Source organism: Sparus aurata, chromosome 10 (assembly GCF_900880675.1).
Source record: "Sparus aurata chromosome 10, fSpaAur1.1, whole genome shotgun sequence".
NCBI lineage: Eukaryota > Metazoa > Chordata > Actinopteri > Spariformes > Sparidae > Sparus > Sparus aurata.
Genome location: NC_044196.1, coordinates 1,493,311 through 1,516,742, shown reverse-complemented (window position 1 = coordinate 1,516,742; position 23,432 = coordinate 1,493,311). Strand labels below are relative to the sequence as shown.

At 40.5% G+C, this 23,432-nt stretch overlaps 2 protein-coding genes and 1 long non-coding RNA gene across 4 annotated transcripts in view; 1 reads left to right on the top strand and 2 right to left on the bottom strand.

Annotated features, from left to right (window-relative positions):
- The window catches only part of LOC115590007 (low affinity immunoglobulin gamma Fc region receptor II-like), a 92,568-nt gene that overhangs the window by 36,979 nt on the left and 32,157 nt on the right, over window positions 1-23,432 (top strand). The window lies entirely within an intron of this gene.
- Window positions 8,279-11,373, bottom strand: LOC115590074 (hepatitis A virus cellular receptor 2-like). Its single transcript, XM_030431337.1, has 3 exons — window positions 11,293-11,373; window positions 10,056-10,397; window positions 8,279-9,911 (listed from the first exon to the last, which is right to left on the bottom strand). The coding sequence occupies exons 1-3, from the start codon at window positions 11,339-11,341 to the stop codon at window positions 9,787-9,789; spliced, it is 516 nt and encodes a 171-aa protein (XP_030287197.1). The 5' UTR covers window positions 11,342-11,373; the 3' UTR covers window positions 8,279-9,786.
- LOC115590131 (uncharacterized) lies at window positions 18,619-20,989 on the bottom strand. Its single transcript, XR_003985695.1, has 2 exons — window positions 19,797-20,989; window positions 18,619-19,351 (listed from the first exon to the last, which is right to left on the bottom strand). It is a non-coding gene; the product is annotated as an uncharacterized LOC115590131 (long non-coding RNA).

The following is a 23,432-nucleotide window of genomic DNA, read 5'->3' as shown; positions in this document are numbered from 1 at the left end:
TGCAGAAATGCATTCAACATTTTTTAACCTGCTCTAGAACTAGTAACAAAATCCAGTCAACACTGCAGCGACTAACTGGAACTGTTCTTTTAAAATATTTTTAAAATATTTTACTTGTTTTCCTAATCCTAAGTATTATGTTATTTATGTATTTATGTTATTTATGTTATTATTTAATTAATAGAATCTGCTGGAAAAGTGACTCTGATGTGCTGATGTGACTAAAGCAAAGAATAACATCTAGAAAATCAATATAGTGTCAAACTTGACCGACCCTGATCTGCAGTGGATGACTGTTATTCAGCTGCCACGACACTAACAAATGAAAATTATATCAAATAATATCAAACTCACATCTGAATAAAGAATCAAACAAAAAATACAGCTTGTTATCAAAAATAACAACCAAAAAGCTCCAACAATGTCACATCTCAGAAGACAAACCATACAAAGATAATAATCAGCAGGAATCATTCACCAGCTAAGAGATTAAATGACTCACAAACATCTGTCCACTGTAGGACGTGAACATGAAACACATCTGGATCTATAGGAGGGAAAGACTGCAGTCACTTCCTGTTTGTTCTCAGTCTGAGAGCCAATCAGTGCTGTCGGTCATCCAGCAGGCGGCAGCACAGCAGCTTCACTGTGTTCATCAGCTGATGATTGACAGGCTGAAGTCTGAACTTTGACCCACAGGAGAAGAAACACAGAGACAAAGTTTAAAAATCAGCAAAACCAGCAGTCAGCTGCAGAGTGACGAGGATGATGAGATATAAGATCAGTTAAAACATGTTTCCCTCCTATCAGCACCAACATGCTATTTATCTAAAGCTAAAACCTGTCTAATGACCTTCAGCCTGCAGCTGGTGTGTTGACTTTGCGTGGTGAGACATGCAAAGTCAAATTCAAATGTTGCCAGTTCAAACACTGACAGGAATCATTCACCAGCTTAGATGTTAAATGACTCACAAACATCTGTCCACTGTAGGACGCCCTGCAGGAGAGGTTCAGATGTACATGATGCACATCCTGATCTTTAGGAGGGAAACACTGCAGTCACTTCCTGTTTGTTCTCAGTCTGAGAGCCAATCAGTGCTGTCGGTCATCCAGCAGGCGGCAGCACAGCAGCTTCACTGTGTTCATCAGCTGATGATCGACAGGCTGAAGTCTGAACTTTGACCCACAGGAGAAGAAACACAGAGACAAAGTTTAAAAATCAGCAAAACCAGCAGTCAGCTGCAGAGTGACGAGGACGATGAGATATAAGATCAGTCTAAAACATGTTTCCCTTCTATCAGCACCAACAAGTTATTTATCTGAAGCTAAAACCTGTCTAACAGTGGACAGGTCACATGTTTCTGTCCACTGTTAGAGACACAGCAGTGTGAGCAGCTACAGAGTGCTGATCAACACTGAACACTGACATCACTTCATCTTCACACTGTTTGTGTGCTCGGGACAGTAAAGATGGCGGCTGGAGGAGACGAGGCTGCTGCTGCTCTGCTGCTCCCACAAAACACTTCCTGCTTTTACAATTCAAGACAAAACACTCCCTGCTTTTACAATTCAAGACGGAGTTTTTAAAATCTACTTTAAAACACAGAAAGTCTTTGAGGGAAATCCCCAAATCCTCAAACCGTCTCTGTTTCAGTTTGGTCTCTGTGAATCATTCCAGAGAGATTAGTTAGAAAACTCTCTTGTGGTTTCGTTGTGAGTGAACCGACACACAGCCAGCGTGAAGCAGGAGGAGTTAATGTGCTGCTGCAGCTGAACATGCTGACACAGACACAGAGGAAACACTCAATCAGACCTGTTTATATTCAACTGCAGGTTTAAAGTCTCAACTAAACCAGACTGTAGTTCAGATCTTCTGCTTCAGTTATTTTATGAGCAGCTGAAGCTTTATCATCACATCATTTCTTGGTAACAGAAACGTTCCCGCCTTCAGGGGAAACATGAACTGACAGGAAGTGAGACAATGTGTTGTTAACATTCAAACTGAAGAACTGGAAAACCCGTCAGGTCGCATTTAAACAGGTCAGAACATGATTCACTGTCACCATGAGACTCACCAGCACATGGTTTGAATAGAAGAATACTTGTTGACTGTAATGTGATATAACAGAGTGAATCAGGAGCCGCCCTGTTATATATTATCTGTATATTCAAGTCACACAGCTCAGCTCTGTGATTTCAGATGAATAAATTCAGTGAATTTAAAAAGTATAAATGGAATCAGGACCAATATACAAACAAAACAAACAAAATATACAAAACAAAAAATAATTTAAAAAATGTCAAAGTGAAAACAGATTTCTACCAAGTAATTAATCAATATATAATATAAAATAATTGACTGCAAAAGTATTGACCCCCTTTGAAGGTTCTGGCCTGGTTCAGCAGAGGTCCAGTTGATGCGGGTCGTCTCACAGTGAACTTGAGCTCACCTGAGTGCAGTGAATGTGTCTCAGGTGACTGTAGTATAAACTCACCTGTGTCTGAAGGTCCAGTCACTGTTCATCAGTATTCATGGTTATAATTACACCATGAAGACAAACCAACACACAAAGGTTATTTAAAAAAGTATAAATCAGGGGCTGGATACAAAAACTATATATGTGTATATATATATATATAGATATAGATATATATATATATATATATATATATATATATATATATATATATATATATATATATATATATAGATATAGATATAGATATAGATATAGATATAGATATAGATATAGATATAGATATAGATATATATATATATATATATATATATATATATATATATATATATATATATATATATATATATATATATATATATATATATATATATATATATATATATAGATATATAGATAGATATATATATATATAGATATATATATATATATAGATATATATACACATATATATATACATATGTATATATATATGCAAAGTCTCTCCAAAGCTGCCGTGTCAAATCCTCAGTCATTACTTCACAGCGCTGTGTAACTGTACTTCTTAATAGCTGAAGAGTTTTTGATTGATGATAATATTTGAAGTTTGTTTTTAAAATCCTGAAACAAGGAGTCAGCTGCCTCAACTAAGGCCTCTTTTATCATCTTAGCACTTAACAAAGTGGAACAAACAAAAGAATAAATGGAGCGCCTGTCAGTCCGAATGGAGGGAATAGCACCGTCCATATAAACAGACTTCCAACATCGCCGCGAGCCGGGAGAGACCACAGCAGCAGAGGAGAGCGTCAAGGGAGCCAGGTGGTGAATAACCCCGAGGTTGTCGTGGAGGGAGGACCAGCGGAGCAACGATGGACAGCCCACAGAGTATTGAGTATGTTACGTTGGTTTTGAAAGTAAGTGTTGCTAGGCTAACAGCTGATCAGCGGAGAAAGGTGAGTCCACAAAGCCAGTTGTTCAGGTGTGCAGCCTTTAGTCTAAGTTAGTAGCACAGCCCCAGAGCTTGTCAGGACAACTTGGCTTTCGTTTTCCGACAGAAAAAAACACTTTTGTATTTTTTTGCATTCCTTCTTTTGTTGATGTCAATTGAAGCCGCTAACCAGGTCACTTAGCTCGCTTGTATTTTGCAGTAGCTAGCGCTTTTGTGCATGCACGGTGACCTGTGACACGTGACCCGACAAGAAGAGATCTGACTGGCCGTCCTGTACGTCCATCTGGTGGCACAGACTCTGCCTGTTATAGAGCGCCCTCTGGTGGACGCCAGCACTCATGACATGGTTGGCGGGTGTTTAGTATGTTTTTCTTTCATTTTTCAAATATTCATTTATCGGCCATTATAAATGCAGATACCGATAGTTTGGAAAATGCCAAATATCGGCCGATAATATCGGCCCGCCGATAAATCGGTCGGGCTCTACAGAGAACCAGAGCCAGCACCAGAACCAGAGTCTCTGCTGAGTGCTGACTTCACTCAGAGCTTCACCTCAACTCAAAGTAGTGTTGACAGAAATGGTTCAATACTTACCGGTACTATTGTCGTAATCTCAGGAGAAAAACAAATGTTTCTACAAAAGTGTTAAAGAGAAATTGTGTCTCATCATGTTATTACCTGATTTTTAAAAAATATTTTCTCTAGCAGTCAAACTGTTGAACACACAATCAAACATCCTCCACTGCTGCTGAGAATCTGTCTGTGACTCAGGCAGATGTTTGAAGTTTTCTTCACGTTATGTTTTGTCTCGTTCTCTGACTCTCTGAAACAGTGTTACCGTGAGGAAACTTGTGGATTTCTCTGGTTTGAACCTATAATGTAAGAACACAAGTCAACACCATAGAACAAAGAATCAGACAGGCAGAGTCTGAAACTCCTGACCAGTCCAGAGTTCAATAATTTGGCATTCAAATCTCATCACTGAGTCAGATGGGATATATGCAGAGTTTGTGGTTCTACATTCTGCTTTGGGACTTTGTGTCACAAGAAACCGAAAGATTATAATGAAGACTGGAATGTTTTTTTTTAACTTAAAATGAAACTGACTGTTGGGAATCAGGGGGTTTCTGACTATAAATTTGAAATTCACGAGGATTTCAAGAATATGAACAAAGTAGTGTTGTGTCGGTTGCGAACGTGTCGTTCAAACGAACAAATCTTTTGAGTGAACGAAGTGAACGAAATCACTTCAAGAACTGATTCGTTCCTTTCTCAGTTCAGTTGAGCTCAGCCGCGAGCATGCCGGCGGGGAGTGGAACGGCCGCGACTCACACAGAGAACTGTGAGGACGTGATTCTCGTTCACGTACTGTGCTGAAAGTGGCGCTGTGTCACTCACTCAGGGCAGAGGAGTTGATTCACGTCCAGTAACCGTACTGCTAAAATTAGCGCTGTGTTGCTAACATCCGTGTAGCATCATGTTCAGTGAGTTTACTGCACAGTAAAAGTCACTCACATTCGCGAACGTGATTCTCAGCACACAACCTGCTGAGGACGTGAATCATGTTCGCGCTGTCACTCACGCCCGCAAACGTGATTCGCGTTCTCAACAGGTCGTTCGCGAACGAGGGACGCCAGGACGTGAATCAAGTTCGTGCTGTCACTCACTCATGATTCGCGTAGCTGAGGACGTGATTCTCGTTCACGTTCTGTGCTGACAGTGGTGCTGTGTCACTCACTCACTCAGGGCAGAGGAGTTGATTCACGTTCAGTAACCGTACTGCTAAAATTAGCGCTGTGTTGCTAACATCCGTGTAGCATCATGTTAAGTGATTTTACTGTGCACAGAGGACACTTTCACTGTGTAATAATTTCAGTGCATGTATACCACTCAAAGCAGCGCTGCGTCTCCCGTGAATGATTGTGTACTATAGTCCGTGAACGCACCGTCCCTCAGTAAGTGAACGTGAACCTCAGGGCTGATTAATGAACTGAATGACGGATCGTTTGGCTGCTTATCAGTTCAGGGAGTTGGAGAGCACTGAACGATTCGGTGAACGAATCTTTTGAACAAATCATTTTAATGAACGGATTCTTGAGATTCAGTACAGTAAAAAGAACTGTCGTTCCAATCACTAGAACAAAGCAGGAAGTGTTGAGTTTCAACAGACTCTGTGAGGGAGGAGGAGCTTCACCCTGCAGCTGCTACGTTCACATGATTCATGTTGATTCAGTTGTCGTCTTCATATATAAACTCACATAATGTGAAGAGAATCTGCAGATGGTCCAGAGTTTAACTCAGACACAGCAGGAGTCTGATCTGATCTCAGCTACAGGAAGTACACACTTATGATGACAGTTGTTGTGTTGATGTAAACAGATACAACAGTGAATCCACAGCAGCACAACGTCTCTGGAATCAGGGCTGAATATGAATCTGAACATCAGCAGAAGTTTAAAATGAAAACACCAGCAACAAGAAAAGAGTAAGAAGCAGTTACAGTGTGTAACACGATATCTACACACCCAGAGTTTAACATTCAACCTCCTTATATGGAGTCTGAACTAAATAACTGTAGCTGATTGGCTGCTGGCAGTTTCCTTGTTGAGTTGTTTTATCAGCATGTGAGAACAGAAACACACAACTTCCCTCTGTTCAAATGGACCAAACTTACAGGAAGAGATAACAACGATGTGCTGTTTGTAAAATATCTTCCTCTTACTGGACCTCATCAGTTCATGTTTCCTGACTGGTTCTCTACGTTCAGAACAGCAGAAGTTCTGGATGCAGAGTTCTGTGACTGAACTGTGATGATGAACAGGATCATGAAGGAGTTCAACAGGATGAACTACAGAAAACTGTCGGCCAACAAAGTTTTCATTCGTCACTCTTATTGACACATTCAACACAACGTGATGAAACACAAACAGTGGCAGATAAAACAAGGTGTGTTATTGTGAACACATAGGTGACCAAGTGTCCAGAAGACAGACGACAGTTTGATCAGAGAGTCCTGATAAAGAGTCAACCGTTCTCTTCACCTCCAGTTTTCAGTCCTATCAATAATTCACAGTGGAACATTTGACTCTCAGCTCACAGTGGAGGAGTTCAGTCTCTGTGTTCGTCAGTTGTTCCAACAACAATGCAGACATTCAATATTCTTCCCACAGCAGATGAATCATATCTATTATATTTCAGATATGAGGTCATTCACAGTGAATAGATTCATGATAAACCTCATTTCTTCTATATTGTCAGTCTGTTTCTCTGCACAGTAAAAGCAGTCAGACAGCAGCGGTCTGTTCTCATGTTGAAACCTCGTCCTGTTGCAGATTGTGGGGGAGGTGCTCAGTAACTAGAGCTCAGAGCGCTTTCAGACCACAAGCTCCACCTAAACACCATTTTGTTCTCTCTGATGACTGTTCACAAACACTGACGCCATGTTGAGCTCTGGGGAGTTTCCATTTCTCGGAAACGGACTGCAGTTTGCAAGAAATGAAAGCGAATCAGTGATAAGCTTTTCTTATCACTAACTAACGTCCTAAAAGCTGGACAGGTTCAAAAGTCATAAAGTAACTGATCTGAGACGTGTTTCTGAGCCTGTTGATGTTGAAGAGAAGTCAGACTGAACTCTGTCTCTGAGGACAGGAGGACAGGTGTTAGCTGTTACCTGGCAGGTTACCTGGAGACTCAGGTGTGTTTCAGCAGCTCAGATCATTCACAGCTTTAGTTAAGGAACAGAAACATGTTGTTTATGTGAATATCTGTGTGAGTTAAATTCCCATCAGCTGACAGAAAGCAGAAGCAGAATATACATGAAAAAGAGAAAATGACTGAAAACTCATGAAACATGAAACATGTGACACAGACTGAGTTATTCTGCAGAGATCAGAGCAAACTGAAGACTGTGTTTCATAAATATGTTGTTCTAAATCAACCTTCATCAACTCAGTGTGATGAGACGTTCAGCTGACTGAATGTAACTCACACAAACCTGTTTTAAGACGACGCCTTCATAATTATTGTGTTGACGCTGTTTGTGTGATTACAGGCTGTTATATGAAACTCTGCTGTGGTGTAACTGAGGGTGTGGCTGCACAGCAGATAAACCACTTCAACATTCAGTTCTCCAGAAACGAAACTGACTGTGAGCTTCAGTCCTGCTCACTTTATATAAATCTGTTTTAAAAGTATATTCAGCTCTTTTCAGGTTTTTACTATTTTATAGATATATAAAGATGTTGGAGCATCAGTGTTTTGTCACAAAATACAGTTTGGTCACACTTTGTATTTTCTCAGAATTAAATTCACATTTAAATTTAGTGTCAACACGTTTTGGAATATTTATGGAAGAGTTAGATTAGATTATATCATATCATATTATATTATATTAGTTTAAAGCCACTGTGAAAAACACAGAAAAACAGTTCTGACTTGTTGTTTGATACTTTATTAATCTTTGCTTGCATGTGCAAAATAAATGTTGAATACATTTCAAAAGAGAGAAACCGACACAATAAACATGTTAGCATTTAAACACAACAGGAGCTGCAGAACAAACAGCACCTGGTTCTGTTTTACATTTTAAGGTGCGTCTGTTAGCATGAGATGCTAAAACTGATTAAAGTTTGTGTGTGTGTTCTTTCTTCTTTTTGAATGTTCTCATATTGTGTAATTATTATATATCTTCTATATAATAATGTGATGTAACGATTTGATAGACGAGAACACAATGTAACAAACAACACAAGAAAACATTTTCATCATTTCATATAAAAATAAAAGAAGCTCTATAATCACAGCAGGAGAGAGTTTGGTTTGCTACTGAACATTTATAATAATATCATTATTTTTATTTTGTATATAACAGCAGGAGAGTTTTCTGTTTGTTATTGAAGGTTTATATTATTAATATTTATTATTTCTGTAAACTTCTGATAAGAATTAAATCGCAGGATCATTAATTGTGACTCAGCTTCAACTTTGAACAGTTCTTCTGTAAAAGTCAGATTATTTCAGTGTGTCTGCTCACATCATGTGATTCTGCTTAGTAGATAATAATAATAATATCCAGATGTTTGTTCCCACAGTAACATCTGTGTCATTAAGTGTCTGAAGGTTTTTAGTGCTGAGCTCGTCCTGCAGGTTCCTCTGAGACACTTTGACTTCACGTCTCATCTTTGTTTTAACTTTTACATTCAGCGGACTTCAGTCTACTCCTGGGTATAAAAAATACAACATTATGTCTTGTTTGCATCAGAAGAAGCATAAAACATTAAAAAAGTCCAGACACCACACGCTGTTATATGAGTGAATTAAGCATCTTTAAGCTCTTCATGTTTCAGACCTCCTTACAGCTGATTTCAGACTCTTTGTGGGCTTCATGTTCTGTTAGAGACTCTAAATCTGAGGACAAAGCTGCGGTTCTGACCGGGTCCACCACGTCTGATCCATCAGTACTGATCCACCTGTCAGAGGCTGACACACTAAACTGACTCATCAGCTGTCTGATCAGCATGTGAGAAATAAAAGACTGAGTTATCTCTGAGATTAATGATGTGGGACACAACATGATGTTACACCATCACTCATCTCTGAAACACAACACTCTGTTCTCTCAGGGAAGCTAACAGCTGTTCAAGCTGCAGTGTGATGGTGTCAGACTGTTCTGTTCTGACTCTTTGTACAATAAAGCAAAGTGATAAGATTGATTCTGTTCTGTCAGTATAACTCAGTATAACTGTGACATTAACTTTTCCCCATTTCATATTACCAACACATTAGAAGACGAACTTCAATTCCACAATCCTCCAACACTCCAACAGGCTCCCTGTCATACTTCTTTGAGGGAGATTTGACTAAATGAGTCACTGTTGGCACAAACTGAATAATTACTGAATTTATATACCAGTTGAAACAATAAAGGAGGATCACAAACTCAAAAATGTAAGTTTCAGCCTCATGTAGGCCGAACCTGACATATAACATCAACAACAAAATAATAATAATGTTAATTTAAAAAATGAGAGTTACATTTAGAGTCACGTCTAGTCTGACCCTCCTCTGGGACCACTTTGTCATGGGGGACCCTACCAGGAGCTTCAGTGCTCCAGACAACACAGCTACCAGAGTCAACAGGTACACAAACCCCATCACCACGGTAAGGTAGTGACTCATGAAGGGGGAACATTACTGATACCAGATCATCCTGATGGAGAGCCTCAAACACCTGATCTACACCTGAACTCTCACCCACAGAGAGAATGAACATCAAACAGGTAATAAACACATTCTGTAAAGAGGTCTGTGACATGTCAGCTGATCGGATCATATCAGATGAGATTAAGAGCAGGCGGTTCTGGTTTCTTTTCTCTTTGTCTTTTAGATTTGCTGAAAAGAAAAAGTCAAACAAACCAGAACACCAACTGCTGCTCCCAATCCAACGTGGTGAGGAGCAGAGTTTTCAGCCTTGATGTCTCCACCGCTGATGTATTCCTTCTGGTTCTCTGCAGGTGACAGTGAACATCAGTCAGCACATGAGTGAACAGACACACACACACTGATCTACACACAGACACACACACTGATCTACACACAGACACACACACTGATCTACACACAGACACACACACTGATCTACACACACTCACCTGGGTCTGTCACCTGCAGCTGGACGATGCTGATTGGCTCAGACTTGATGACAGCTCTCGTGTTACGTCTTGAACCAGGTGTTTTAACTCGACACTCATAAGTACCGTTGTCTTCTCTGCTCACGTTCTTCAGGCTCAGAGACACGTCTCTAGTCTTCAGCTGATCGTTCACCAGATACACTCGATCTTTAAAGGTGTCTGAGTGTCCATCTGTCCAAAACAGGATGTCCTCTGATGGCTTCGGGTCAGATCTGATCCACTCTGCAGCTCTGATAGAAGTGTCACCAGCGTCACACGGCAGAATTACATCCTGTCCAGGTTCCACTCGTATCACCACAGTCTCTATGAAGCAATAACAGAGATGTAGAGAGGAGGAGCTGTTAGATGAGTAAAGGACAGCAGAGAACAGACAGGAACCCTGATATCACCTGGAGACATCCACTCATCACTCAGAACATCTGTTGACACTGTGAAACATGAAGCTGCTTCAACTTTCTCATGTGATGAACAGCCAACACTCACTCAGCCAATCAGAGCGTCCCTTCAGTGACAGTGACATCATCTCTGACTCGTGTAGACGGACTTATACGAGCAGGTTCTCTAAAGCTGCGACCTGATGAAGTGATGAGCTTCTTTCCTCCTGTTAAATAAACTCTACACTTCTACTGACGGCCCTGATGATGTCATCACAGCTCAGTAACAGTCCATCATGCTGAACTGACTGAATCACTTTCACACTCTGTTACTGTCACATTCAGCCAATCACAGCCCTGCACAGATCAATACTGAAGACAGCAGCTCTGATGTCATCAGAGAAGTGACATCATTGATACATGAAACAAACAGAAACATGATTCAAATGCTCATCAGTTGTTAAAGAGTTCAGTCTGCTGCCCTCTGACCCTGAATCATACAGACCATGCAGCTGCAGCTCACTGCAGGACACACCTCCGTCCTTCAACCCTCCCTCTTTCTCTCCCCCCCCCTCTCTCTCTCCTTCCTCATTTTATCAACAAGCCTTTCTCTAAACTACGCAGTTGCTCCAAACCGTCTGAGAGTCTGATCAGTTTGTTGTATGTCACGTACCAGTAATCGTCATTATCTAAATAACATTTGTGAATAAGTAAATTGATATGTATAATTTTAACTATTCATGGAAAACATTTCCCAAATTTTTAAAACACTTTGAAAAATCTGTTCAAAAACCTGAAATCAACTAATAAAAGCTCGTCTTTACCTGAGGCTGCTTGATACAGAAGGAACAAGAAGAAGAGATGTGAAGCCATGAGAGCTGATATCCTGCCTCCGTGTGATCCTGCCTTCGTGTGATCCTGCCTCCATGTGCTGCTGCTTCCGTGTGAAGCTCTTCAGGGTGAACAGACTGTGTAAATGTTGATGACGTGTGAACACTAGAGGGCAGGTCTCAGAGTTCAGACTAAGAGGGAGGAGTCAAGTATTCAGGGAGCAGCAGAGTGACACAGTGAAAACATTTTGTCTGAAAGATTTGAACCTGTTTGTTTCCTTTTCTCATCAAGCCTATTATCAGAGAAACACAACACAGTTACACAGCAGCACAAGTTACATCCTCTGATATGATCCTGCAGTGAATCAACAAGAGAACAACAACTGAAAGACTCAGACCCCAGTGTGGAACAGGTCCACAGTACTCAGAGTACGAACACAACACTGTTCACCTGAGCTTCAGAAAACACAGTTAACCACGACTAGTAGGGGTGCACACCGTGAAATGAAGAGCACGCAGTGACGTGTGTTGCGCATATGGAGCTCTGCACTGCCCCCTATCAGTGCAGCACGGTACTTTCTGACTCACCCTGTGCATTTTCACTGCGCATTTATGGCCGATCAGAAAAAGACTAAAGATATCACTGTCATGGCAAGAAAGTTGGTTGTGTTTAGTTGTCTTGTGGCTTCCTGTTTTATTTTGAAATTCGACTCTGTTTTCCCACCATACTGATTGTCCTCCCCGCCCTGATTGTTTCCACCTGTTCCCCAGTACCGTGTGTTGTATATATGGGCTGTGTCCAAATTCAGGGGCACCATCCTTCGGAGTGCGTATTTGAAGTGCAATTACGTCACTAAGCCGCGCGAAGCCTGTGCCAATTCAAAGTGTGCTCCAAAAGCTCCTCACAAATGCCTCCTTCTTCTGCCTGTTCCTGGAGGACACACCGCTACTATCCTTCGCGGCTACAAATTGCCTAAGATTCATTGCGCGCCTAAAGAGAATAAATAATGGCGACCTCAAGTGGCGCAGATCTCGCATTTAAAAGTATTGGGTCTATACTCAGTTTTTACTCCTTTGAGCGTCAAACGCCAGATATGTTAAACTTCAAGGGACCTTATGTCAGGCAGGGTTAAAGGGGAAGACATGGGGATAAAGGAGGTGGACCCAAACGCAGTTAAATAGGGGACGCAAGGCAGGAGTGGGGAAACAAAAAGTGAGCTTTATTTTAAAGCTGAATCCAAAAACCAAAAGCAGACAAAACGGGGGCAAGAGGCAAAGTAGCAACTAAACGGCAAGACAAAGTAAAAATCAAAGTTCAAATCAAATGTCAGAAAACCAGAAATCAAAATCCAATGAACACATACTATGGGGACACGAAGACCATGAACAGGAGCAGATGCAAGAATGGGAGCATGGACAAAGACAGAGGCTGACAAATACAATGACCAGACCAGGAGTGAAGGAAACACACAGACTAAATACACAGACACTGATGAACAGACGAGGAACAGGTGAGTAGAGAGTGGAGGGAGGAGGCCAGGTGTGGTAACGAAAGGGAGGAGCACATGAGAACATGAAGGGAACAATACAATAGACAGAGGGAGCCAGAGGGAAGAACATAGGAAAATACACAGGAGAACTTAAAGGACACATGGGGGCATGGAAAAAACTAAACAAAAGACACAAGACAAGACACAAAGACATGGAAATCAAATACAAGAAACCACAAGACAAAACCAGACAAGAACACAACAAACAAGAATCTACAGTCATGACACCTTAAAACCTCAAAATATCAGTTAAAATATGTTGGTAATGCTCAGCTTAATGCCTTTTACTTTCAACCATTAGACGTTCAGAGGTTGACTTATATCTTATATCGTATTGTGACTGTGGAGATGTTTTAGACTCGTTTTACTTCATGTACATAAATGGACCAAGATGAACAGATTCAGATCAGGCTGTGATCCGTGTAAAGTCTAGTTAAACGTTGGAATAAAGAGCTATGTTTATGATTATTATCCTTATGATGATTATACTATTTTGCTGTATTAGAACTCTTTTGTCTGTTTCACATTTCATCGTGTTTTAGGGAACAAACAGAGAAGCTTCATCACTGTCCGAGGTCAGAACAACATTTGTTCACAGGGCGAAACATTCCGCCGGCTGGACGGGAGTATGGCTATAATATATAATAATAAATAATAAATAGCCGATTTGTCAGTCCTGATGTCACTTTTTGTAAATCTTTGCATCCCTGTGTTAATGTGATCTTGAGTTTACCTTTTCTCTTGCTTTGAGGATGAAGAAGGACACGAGGCTGCAGAGAGGATGGAGAGGCTCTTCTCTGCTCCAGAGGACAATCCTTACATTATTTCTGTTATTTAGTTAAATGTATGAGTTCTTTTCATATTATTTGTTCATAATTGCTCATTTGATATAATTCATGAAATAAAATATTGTTTTATTGTTACACATTGTCTATTCCATTCGGTATTTACAGCTTAAGTACAATTTATAACAGCAAACGGCATCAAGTGCTACTTTTCAGGGACAACAAGGGATTGAATGTTTTCTTTTATCATTAAGGTCTTAACATTTACAACTATGTACAAAATTACAGCATAAATAACTATTTACAGATTATTATTCACTATTAACAAAAACAATTATGATTAAAAACAATATTAAAACAGTTAGAGATGATGTACAGTAACAGGCTGAGCAGGAGTCCCTGCAGTGCTGCTGGGCTGGATGGTGTCAGTGGGACATCATCTGGGTCGGTACTCAGGGTGTTTGGGGGTCCAGTCTCCTCTGTCCACCACATCCTCCATCAGCTGGGTCTGCAGTTCTGACTCCATCCACGGCTGGTCACTGGTCACTGAGAATGTTTTAAGAAAGAGGTAATTTCATAATATAATTATAATAATAATAAATCATTACAACAATTATAATGCCTTTAAAATCATAATAAAACCATATGTGGCGATCAGCAGTTTACATGTCAGCATTAACGTAATGTATTGGTATGTTAATGAGCCCATACTGTTAGCTAGCTAATAATGATAATATTGATAACATTACTGTGGGTTCAATAACAGGTTTACCTTTCCACGGTCCTCTCAGCCGGAGATAAACCAGAGCCGCTTCTCCTCTTCCTCCACAAGCAGGAGGATTAAAAAGGAAATCAGGAATTCCTGAAGCTCAAACAGATCTGACAGTCAAACTTTACTCTTCTTGTCACTTTCACAGACCTGTGCTGCAGAAATAGTGACGTACAGGTAGAGGCGGGAACACCTGGTGACACAACCAGGAAATGCTGCGAAGGGTAGACTGTCTCATTTCACAACAGGCTGACGCTGCCTGCAGGTCTCTCTGAAGAACCCTGCCTTTGCTGGCGGTGAAGGATGTTGCCCCTGAATTTGGACACAGCCAGAGTGTGTGGCACAGCTTATTGCAGCCTCAACAGGCCGTGCTCTCATATTTTTGAACAGGAAATGCTTAAATTTAGCGATTATGACCATAGAAATGTTGAAATCATACAGAATTATTTTTTTTTACTAAACAGTCATGTGCTTAAGTCCGAATTTCCTCCTCTTGAATGAATGATTAAATCACATGATTAATTTATATTTTAACAGGTGAGGCACTGCCTTACCTGCCTCCCCTGACTGCACGTCACTGAGTGAACCATACAGATCTGGAATGAGGGTAACCAGGACTAGTAGCAGTGCAGTGTCACAGACTGAATAACACACTCAGCTTCACAATCAGTGCGTTTACATGACACTCAACAGGGACGTGCACAGGATTATAGAGGGGCAGGGGCTCAAAGCTATAAAGGGGTAGTATGTGAAAAATTAATTTCAGGCCTTAATAACACAATATGTAGATTCACTTAAAATGAGTAAACAAAGTACTTATAGAAAGCTAACTACTAGCTGTGTATCCTGTGTAGCTGTGAGTGATATGAGACTGTTCATTTGTCTCAACAAGTTATTGTCAACATGAGTTTATTCACATCATCATAATACTGAGGTTCAGAAGACATGCAATTCAGCTGCAATTCTTAAAAAGCAATAAAACACTGGTTTATTATTAGACTATTTATTGGAGGGCAAGTGCAAACTAGAAATACAGGCTACACATCTAAATATGTGACAAAACCAAGAAATGACTACTGTGACTGTTAGTAGGAACAACAATGTTTACAACAGCAAAGTCACAGTAAACTCAATATCTGGAAGAAGTTTCAGATCTGTGGCAGATAAACAGCCACACAGACAGCTGTCAGATTATTATTAACTCTCATTAACAAGCAGTTAGCTTAACAAGCACAAATGGACACTCTTCTGAAATATGACTCATATTTCAGCACGTTGAATAAGTAGAAGGTGACTTGTTAGCCCCCACAAGGAAGTTATGTTAATGGATTTATAACTCACAAAGGTTCAAGTCGCTCCACTGTCACGTCACATCTACCATGGTGGTGGAGTTCTCTCTCTCTCTTTGTCTTCAAAATAAGAGCTTTACATTGCACCCCATTGGTGTTTAGAACTGGGTTCTTAGCGGGGGGCTTTTAATTTGAAAGTAGCGACCGTTCGTAGAGAGAGACAGAGCGGAGCAGCGGACAGAGAAGAGGCTCAGCACACTCACAACACCATATTACAAGGAAATACGTACGGTAGATAACAGTGGCATTTTTATACCGCCGTTTTTTTGACATCACTTTGCACAACAGGAATTTATTTATTCATTAAAAAACACACAAAAAGGGCAGGGGCTCAAGCACCCTTTGGGCTTTATGTGTGCACGTGCCTGCTCAATTGAATATTAAAAGAACAAATGATACACGGATTGTTTTAAGCAAGATTAAGCTCCTCTACTAACCTACAAAGTTTCAATGCATTTTTCTTTTCCATACATTTCAAGGATGAAAAATAATGACATAGTTCTTTATGAAAAACATAGAAATTAGGTTTGGATTTCATGCATCTATTTTTATGAATGAAAAATGTACCAAGAATGATGAAAGTGTTAACAGCCAGGTCATGGGACGCCTCTTTCATAGATACACTATATAAAACATTTTATTTTGTTAGAATAGAGAAATTGGGCATTTTAGGGAATAACCAGTGGTACAAATCTTCCCAGAAGGTATTAACAAGTTTACAGTCATAAAAAAAGTGTTCAGTTGTTTCAATGTCTTCATCACAAAATGAGCAGTTATTGTGGTCAAAATTAAAACGATTCCTTAGAAATTCAGAGGAGGGGCACGTCCTTCGCTTTGGGAGCAATGGGAAACTTAAAGAATTTGGATCTCAAACTTTCAACCTCTTTTTTAGAGAAAAATTGTAGAATTGATATTCTGTTTGATGAGAATGCATACAGTTCTTTAACCAAGGTCTGTCGGATTGTGATATTAGGTAGTTTAAGATCAGTGATATTGTGACCATTTATTAAAAGCGAAGCAAGTGTTGGGTTCACATTACTTTTATACAGATTATAAGACATCACAACTAGGGATGTAACGGTTACCGGTGTCACGGTAAACCACGGTAAAATTCCTGACGGTGAAGGTTACCGTTTAAGTTTTAATTACCACGGTGTGGAAAACTCGCAGCCGTGGGCTTGTTATGTAGTGAAGAAGACATGGCGGAGGAAGGACGTGATAGTAGCGGCCCTCACGGCATTTTTCCGCCTTCAAAGAACCAAATCTGCAGTCTGGGAGTATTCTGGTTATCATAAGAATGCTCAGGACAGCTGGTCGAGGATGGTAGCCCTGTCTGCAGGAGCTGCAAGAAGAAAGTTGTTGCGAGGGGCGGAAACACCTCCAATTTACTTTAACTTAACGACCATCACCCGTAACTGTTTAGCGAATGCAAGGTAAGCTAACCTTAAGATCGGGTGCATGATGTATGTGTATGTCGAGTTTTCTCTGTCTAATTTGCTGTTGTCACTAATGTAAACTGACCAGATAGTGGTATAACTGAACGAAGTTGATCCGTGATTTGGCTCGTTATCTGAACCGCTTATTAACTGTAGATTTCACTTTTTAAAGTCGACCTAATAATTTACTAAACATTGATGCAGAGCTGCAGTGAGGAGGATTTGACACAAACTCGTACTGGGTGGACTGAGTTAGTGAACACAGACTTACTGAGATGACTGACTTTCATCTCAGCTCCGTTCACCTGAGCAGCGTCGAACAAATGTGAAACAAAGTGTAGTGGGAGACTACCATCCTTATCCGTCAAATTATTCCACAATCAGGCCCAGTAAATCCACTTGAAGGTTAAAATCCAAAATAAAGGAAAAACAGCCCAGATTTTAGATCCAACTCAGAGGAGAAATCCACTCAGAACCTAAGTTCAGAGCAGAGGTGAAATTGCTCAGAACCTAAGTCCAAAAATCACTCCAGAGACTAAGTCCAAATCAGAGGCGAGGCAGCAGGTCTTCAGTCAAAAAGGTGTTTATTCCAAGAGAAGTTATAAATCCATTAGGTACCCCCGAACAACTGAGAAATCTCCCCGGATCACCCCCTTTTATACCTGGGGTCAGTGTCACCAACGCCCCTTCTTGGACCACCCCCCTCGTCATGATCACGCGAGACTATCATCTTAATATTATTTAATATCTTCCCTAATGGCTGCAAAGTGTCTCACCCAGGCCTCTATCTTGGCCTTGGGTGGGCTGCGGCGTCACCTGTTGCTAACTCACTCCAGCTCTGTTATTATAAAGGGAGTATCTGACCTTGGTCTTACATCAGGCTCATATTCACTGTTAGAAGGTGTATTTCTCAAATAAAATGTATATGCATGATCATGACCCAGTATATATTTGCCACTACAGTCCCCCCTTTGGTCCTTCAAAAAAGGACCAACACTTCAAACTTTAACATCAGGGAGTACAATCATCTTCTCATCGTTACAATACACAATAATATACACAATAGTATGAGTATATTGTAGATAAAACATAATATATATAGTTTCAAACAATATAAATGCAACCCCCTACAAGACTGATAATGAGTATCAACCCATAGGGAAGTGCTTTGAACTCTTGGTGAATTACATCACTCAACACTTCTAGATTTGTGTTTTAAGCATGCATAATAAGGTAGCATAGAATTTTAAGAAAATTTAAAGAAAAGCATAAGATTACATAGACAAATTCTTCAACCTCTATGGATTAGAATATTATTTAGACACACCTTGCGAAGGTAATCCTTCTTAGGTCGGTTCAACAAACACTTGATCAGTAATTATCAGATCATTGACATGAAACACCTACACCACCTTTTGTTTTTGTGAAACATTTTTTTTCTTCTGGTATTTTTTATTTATTCATTTATTTATTTATTTATTTTCCACCCATTGATCCAATTAGATAAAGAAAGGTAATAGCTCTATTCAATCTTAGCAGCTGGACTTATACGACACACTTGGGTGATTTGATAGCCTTAGTTACATGTTACCTGTTGTGTTCCCTTGGTTAGTGTGGCGGCCCTGAGGCCAACATTCCACCAGAGCCCCTATGAACTTACTGGTTTCTTGTAAACCACACTGGTTTAATACCTTTCTCGTGCTTTTTACGGCACTCAGCTTCTGACATGACCTTCACAAATGAGTGCCCGCTTACCTTTATCAAACACTCATTTCACCATCACAACACATTTACAACATTTAATCTCACACAACTGTGTTGAATACAAAATATCACTGTACAATTGCTGGAAGTCCTGGAGTGGACAGCAACTTTAGCCAGGCTTGCAGCCTTGTCGGCACGTTGACCAAGTTACATTTTGTCCTCCATCCATGATGTTGATGACTTCCTGGCTGCTTGTGGTGTGAGCCTCTTTGCGACACTGTCCTCTCTCTCCCTCAGCGTCCGGGCTTGCTGGGCTGGATTCACACATTTTTCATGGTGGTAGCATTGCCCCCATTGGTGGCTGGATACCAGGTGTCGTTGCTGCACTTCACCAGCCGCACCACATCCGTCATGGTGGTTGTATTTCCTTGGGTTACATACTCCAACTCCGCTCCTCGTGCTACACAGAAAAGGAAGATTAGTTTATCAAGTTTACATACCACAGGTGGCATAGCTGGCATTCTTTTAATTCTATATGGGCATATTTGAGAGTTGGAACTCCATTCATCCAATTTCTGTGCCATGTGCATTGCACAAATAGCAAAACATGTTGACATATCTGGACAGTCACCTCTGTGACTTCCTGGCAGTGGCATGAGCAGTGGTATTCTTTTGGCGTTGTAACATGCAATACTGTCTGTCTTTTCTGTGCTTTGTGCACTGGTTCAACTGAGTAGGTTATCCACTGCTGAAACATGTCTGAGTCCCACTGTGCAGTTCTTAGTTTGGCCAAATCTCTTTTTTTTCTTTCGCTTACTCATTAGTCAAATCCATCTACTGGCATCTATTGTTGTCATTTCCTGATTTGCTTCTGTGTCCTGACATGACGTGTCTGTGCATATTACCTGTAATGTCACCATTCCTTCTCTTGGCAGTCAGTGGTGCGGGGTAGTCCCACCCAATGTTTACCTGGAACGTTAGCTATTGTGCTGTCGGTGGCAAGTGCATAATCATATGTATCAGTTTTTTACATACAGAAGATGTAGTAGTTCTCCCATTTTTTTTAAGGTGACTATGGCAAGTACACAATTAACATGTGGTGTAATAATAGTGGCGCATGTCATTAGGACTTCTCCTTCTCCCTCCCCCCTTGCGAAACCTGAAAGGGTTAGCACAAAGAGAAAGAAAACAAACAAATTAATCTGAGTCAGAGAACACTCCAACTCTGGCCTGAATTCAGGTGTGGGTGGGTGGTGTATGTCTTGCAGGCCGGACAGTCCTGCACGTGCACTTTCCGGGGTGTCACTGCCTGTGGTTGTGCTGAGGGCACCATCCTCTGCAGCCTCTCCGACACTACTATCAGTCTTTCACCTGTTGGAAGACAAGTCTGTGGATTTGAGTTAAACCCCATAAATAGTCCCCCAAATTTCGCTTCAGCTGCTGAAGCGGTGATCCCTCTATAGGGCCCCTGCACTGTGGCAGTGGCATTGGGTGTCCAGTGAGCATTTCATGCGGGGTTAGATTTGTTAGTCTGTTAGTTTGCAAGCGCATAGAAATTAGTGCTAATGGCAAAAGCATCTTCCCAGGTGAGTTTACCATTAAATCAGCCATGATTTGGGCTATTTTAGTTTTTAATGCACCATTGGCACATTCTACTAAACCTTGTGACTGTGGACACTTTATATGTATGTTTTTATTAGATGCTTGATGCTTCTGTTGTTCAAATGATGATTTTACTTCTTCTGTAACAGGTATGTGAACCTTGATGTGAAAATCATAATGCAATCAACACAGACACTTTATATATACGCTTTTTTAAAGGATCGCAGTATTTTCAATTAGTCCTTTACCTGTTTCAGTTCTAATATCAGCTTTAAATTTCTTATCTATGAACACACCATTTGGGCAACAGAGTAGGTTGGTCAAATACTACTTGATTCACAACAGCCTTCTTCAGCTCACACCCTGTACTTAGAGAAAAAAAAACAAAAAACAGATCATAGCGTTTACTTGAATATTAACTTGGCTTAAACTGTATTTGCAACACAATTGGTTATAATATTTGAAATAGCAGCTTATATGTAATCATCAAATAAATGTATTTGTCACTGGCATGTAGGCATTCACTTCAGACAACAACCGCTAATGAGACAGCATGCTGGAAGGAGCTTGAAAAAACACAACAAAACCTTGCTGTACAAAAAAAAGGAAAAGTTCACTGAGCTCGGACACAGCCGACAGTGAGAAGAGAAAGGGAGGGCGATTACGTCACACCGGACGTGCAGTAGAGCGGTGGGGGCTCTAGGATCCCCCTCTCACACACACCAGGGGAGGAGCAATGGAGCTGCAGTTTGAAACACAACTTTTCAGCACACAACTTCCTAAGCCACCAGCAAGATAGGAACCCGCTCTTAAAGTAATACAAGTCCTCATCCATTTAGCATTTAGAAACTATTAGCCTGCGCGAATAGTATTCATAAGCCAAAAACAACACACACATAAACAACAATCTCATAAATCACACCCAATACTAATATATCTTTAGATTAGTCTAAACACACGTTTTAGACCAGAACTATCAAGTTTGTCTAATAACCTTCACACCGTTTGACCACTTAACAGCAACACAAAGCTCTTTAGAACAGCAAAATGTCTCTAACACCTTGACAGTTACATCAGCATAAAATCACGCAACATTGCGAAATAGCACAATTTATTTTAGGAAACACAAATCTTTCCAGCAGATTTTTCAACACACAGTCAGGACACAGGTAGTTGACAACACACAGTCAACAACTGCATATACTACTTTTGAACTTTATTAAACCCCCATAAGAATGCTCGAACATTTATTATTGATTTTACTGAAACTTTTTTTGCTGATCTTCGATTTTTGTAAACTAACTTTTATTGTTGTTTATTTCAGTTCAGATTGTTCTTTTCTGCAGTTTTGGTCCTTGCGTGCGTTATTCTTACATCTCCTTTAATTTAGACCTTAATTTACTTTGATTTTAGGTTATTTATCCAATGTTTGCCGTCCATGGACTTAAGGCTGCATTTTAATCTGCATTTCCCTGTCTTACAAATACCTGAATTGCCTGAATTGTCTTTATTTTCGGAAGTCCATGGTCCCAAACTCCTACTTTAATCTTTATCTCTATCAAAAGATGACTCGTTATCAGAATTCATGCACTCCGGCAAACCAAATCACACGAACACTTCTTTGCATAATTTTGCAGCACGAAATGCTTTCCTCACATTATGGTTTGCACAAACATCATATTCTGCTAAAGTTTTATTTACTATATTTGCACATCACAAATGACTTTTATGTCATAAACTTTTCTGAGAGTCTTCTTGAGTGGTTTTAATAGCACCTCGTATTAACCACACTAACTGTTACATTATATACGTACATGCCAGCCTCATTCTGGGCTGCTATCAAGGACGGTAAAGTGGTGAGTGGTTCACAGTTTTGGGCTGCAATCAACGGTCAAACACATATACTGGTTTCAGCTTGCTCAGCGGCCTCATCGGCCAGGCTTTTGCCTTTGGCTATCAGGGAACTGCTCTTTTGGTGTGAAGCACATTTGATAATAGCTGATACACCTGATAGATGAATGCTTCAAATCGTGTTAAGATGGCTGCTCCATGCGTTACTGATGTGCCATCCGCTCTGAGAAAACCTCTCTGTTTCCAGATATTTCTGTGTATATTACACACTGTGTATGCATAATGTCGGTCTGTGTATACATTTAACTGCTTGCCTTCTGCCAATTTGCTTGCTACAGTTAAAAAGCTTTTATTTCTGCAAGCTGTGCTGAGCATGGTTGGGCAAGATAGATTGTTTGGACTGTGGTAAATGTATCGTCTGGCAGCAACTGTACGATGGGGTAACCTGCGTTGTTGCTTGTCGCGAGGCAGGACCCATCTACAAACTAAGAGTGATATGTTGTTATTGGTTAATTATGCAAATCTTCACGTGGTTTCAGAAACACATTTGTGGCTTGAAGGCAGTCATGTGGCGGTATCATCCGTGTTGCAGGATTAACTGAATTGCAACGTTGGATGTTCAGTTGATGCTGTTGATGCAGTTGATGTTGATGATTCAGTTGAGAGCACAACTTCATAACCTAGCTTGTGTAAGCACAAACAGGGCATGTATCTGGTGAGACGTTACAGTAAGGCTATGTGTCCTATGGTTCCTGCTGAGGCTTTCTGAAAGCAAAAGCTGCTGCTGCTGCAAGTCCCTGGCAACAGGGAGGCAGACCAGCCTCAAATGTTATCTAACTTGGAGCTGTTGTGTGCTAAAGGTTGCTTATCAGTTGGAGTGTCTTGCATTAAAACTCCACAGGTAAACTGCGCCTATCTGCAACATATTTAATTATTTGTACTTTTTTGGTTTTCTGAGGTTAAATGACACAGCATGCAGAACATGAACAGTTTGAGGACACATGATTATATCAGCTATGGTCATAACTTTTTGGCAGCTACTACAGCCCTTTGATAATTTCACTATTGCGCTCTTTGTGGTGGAAGGT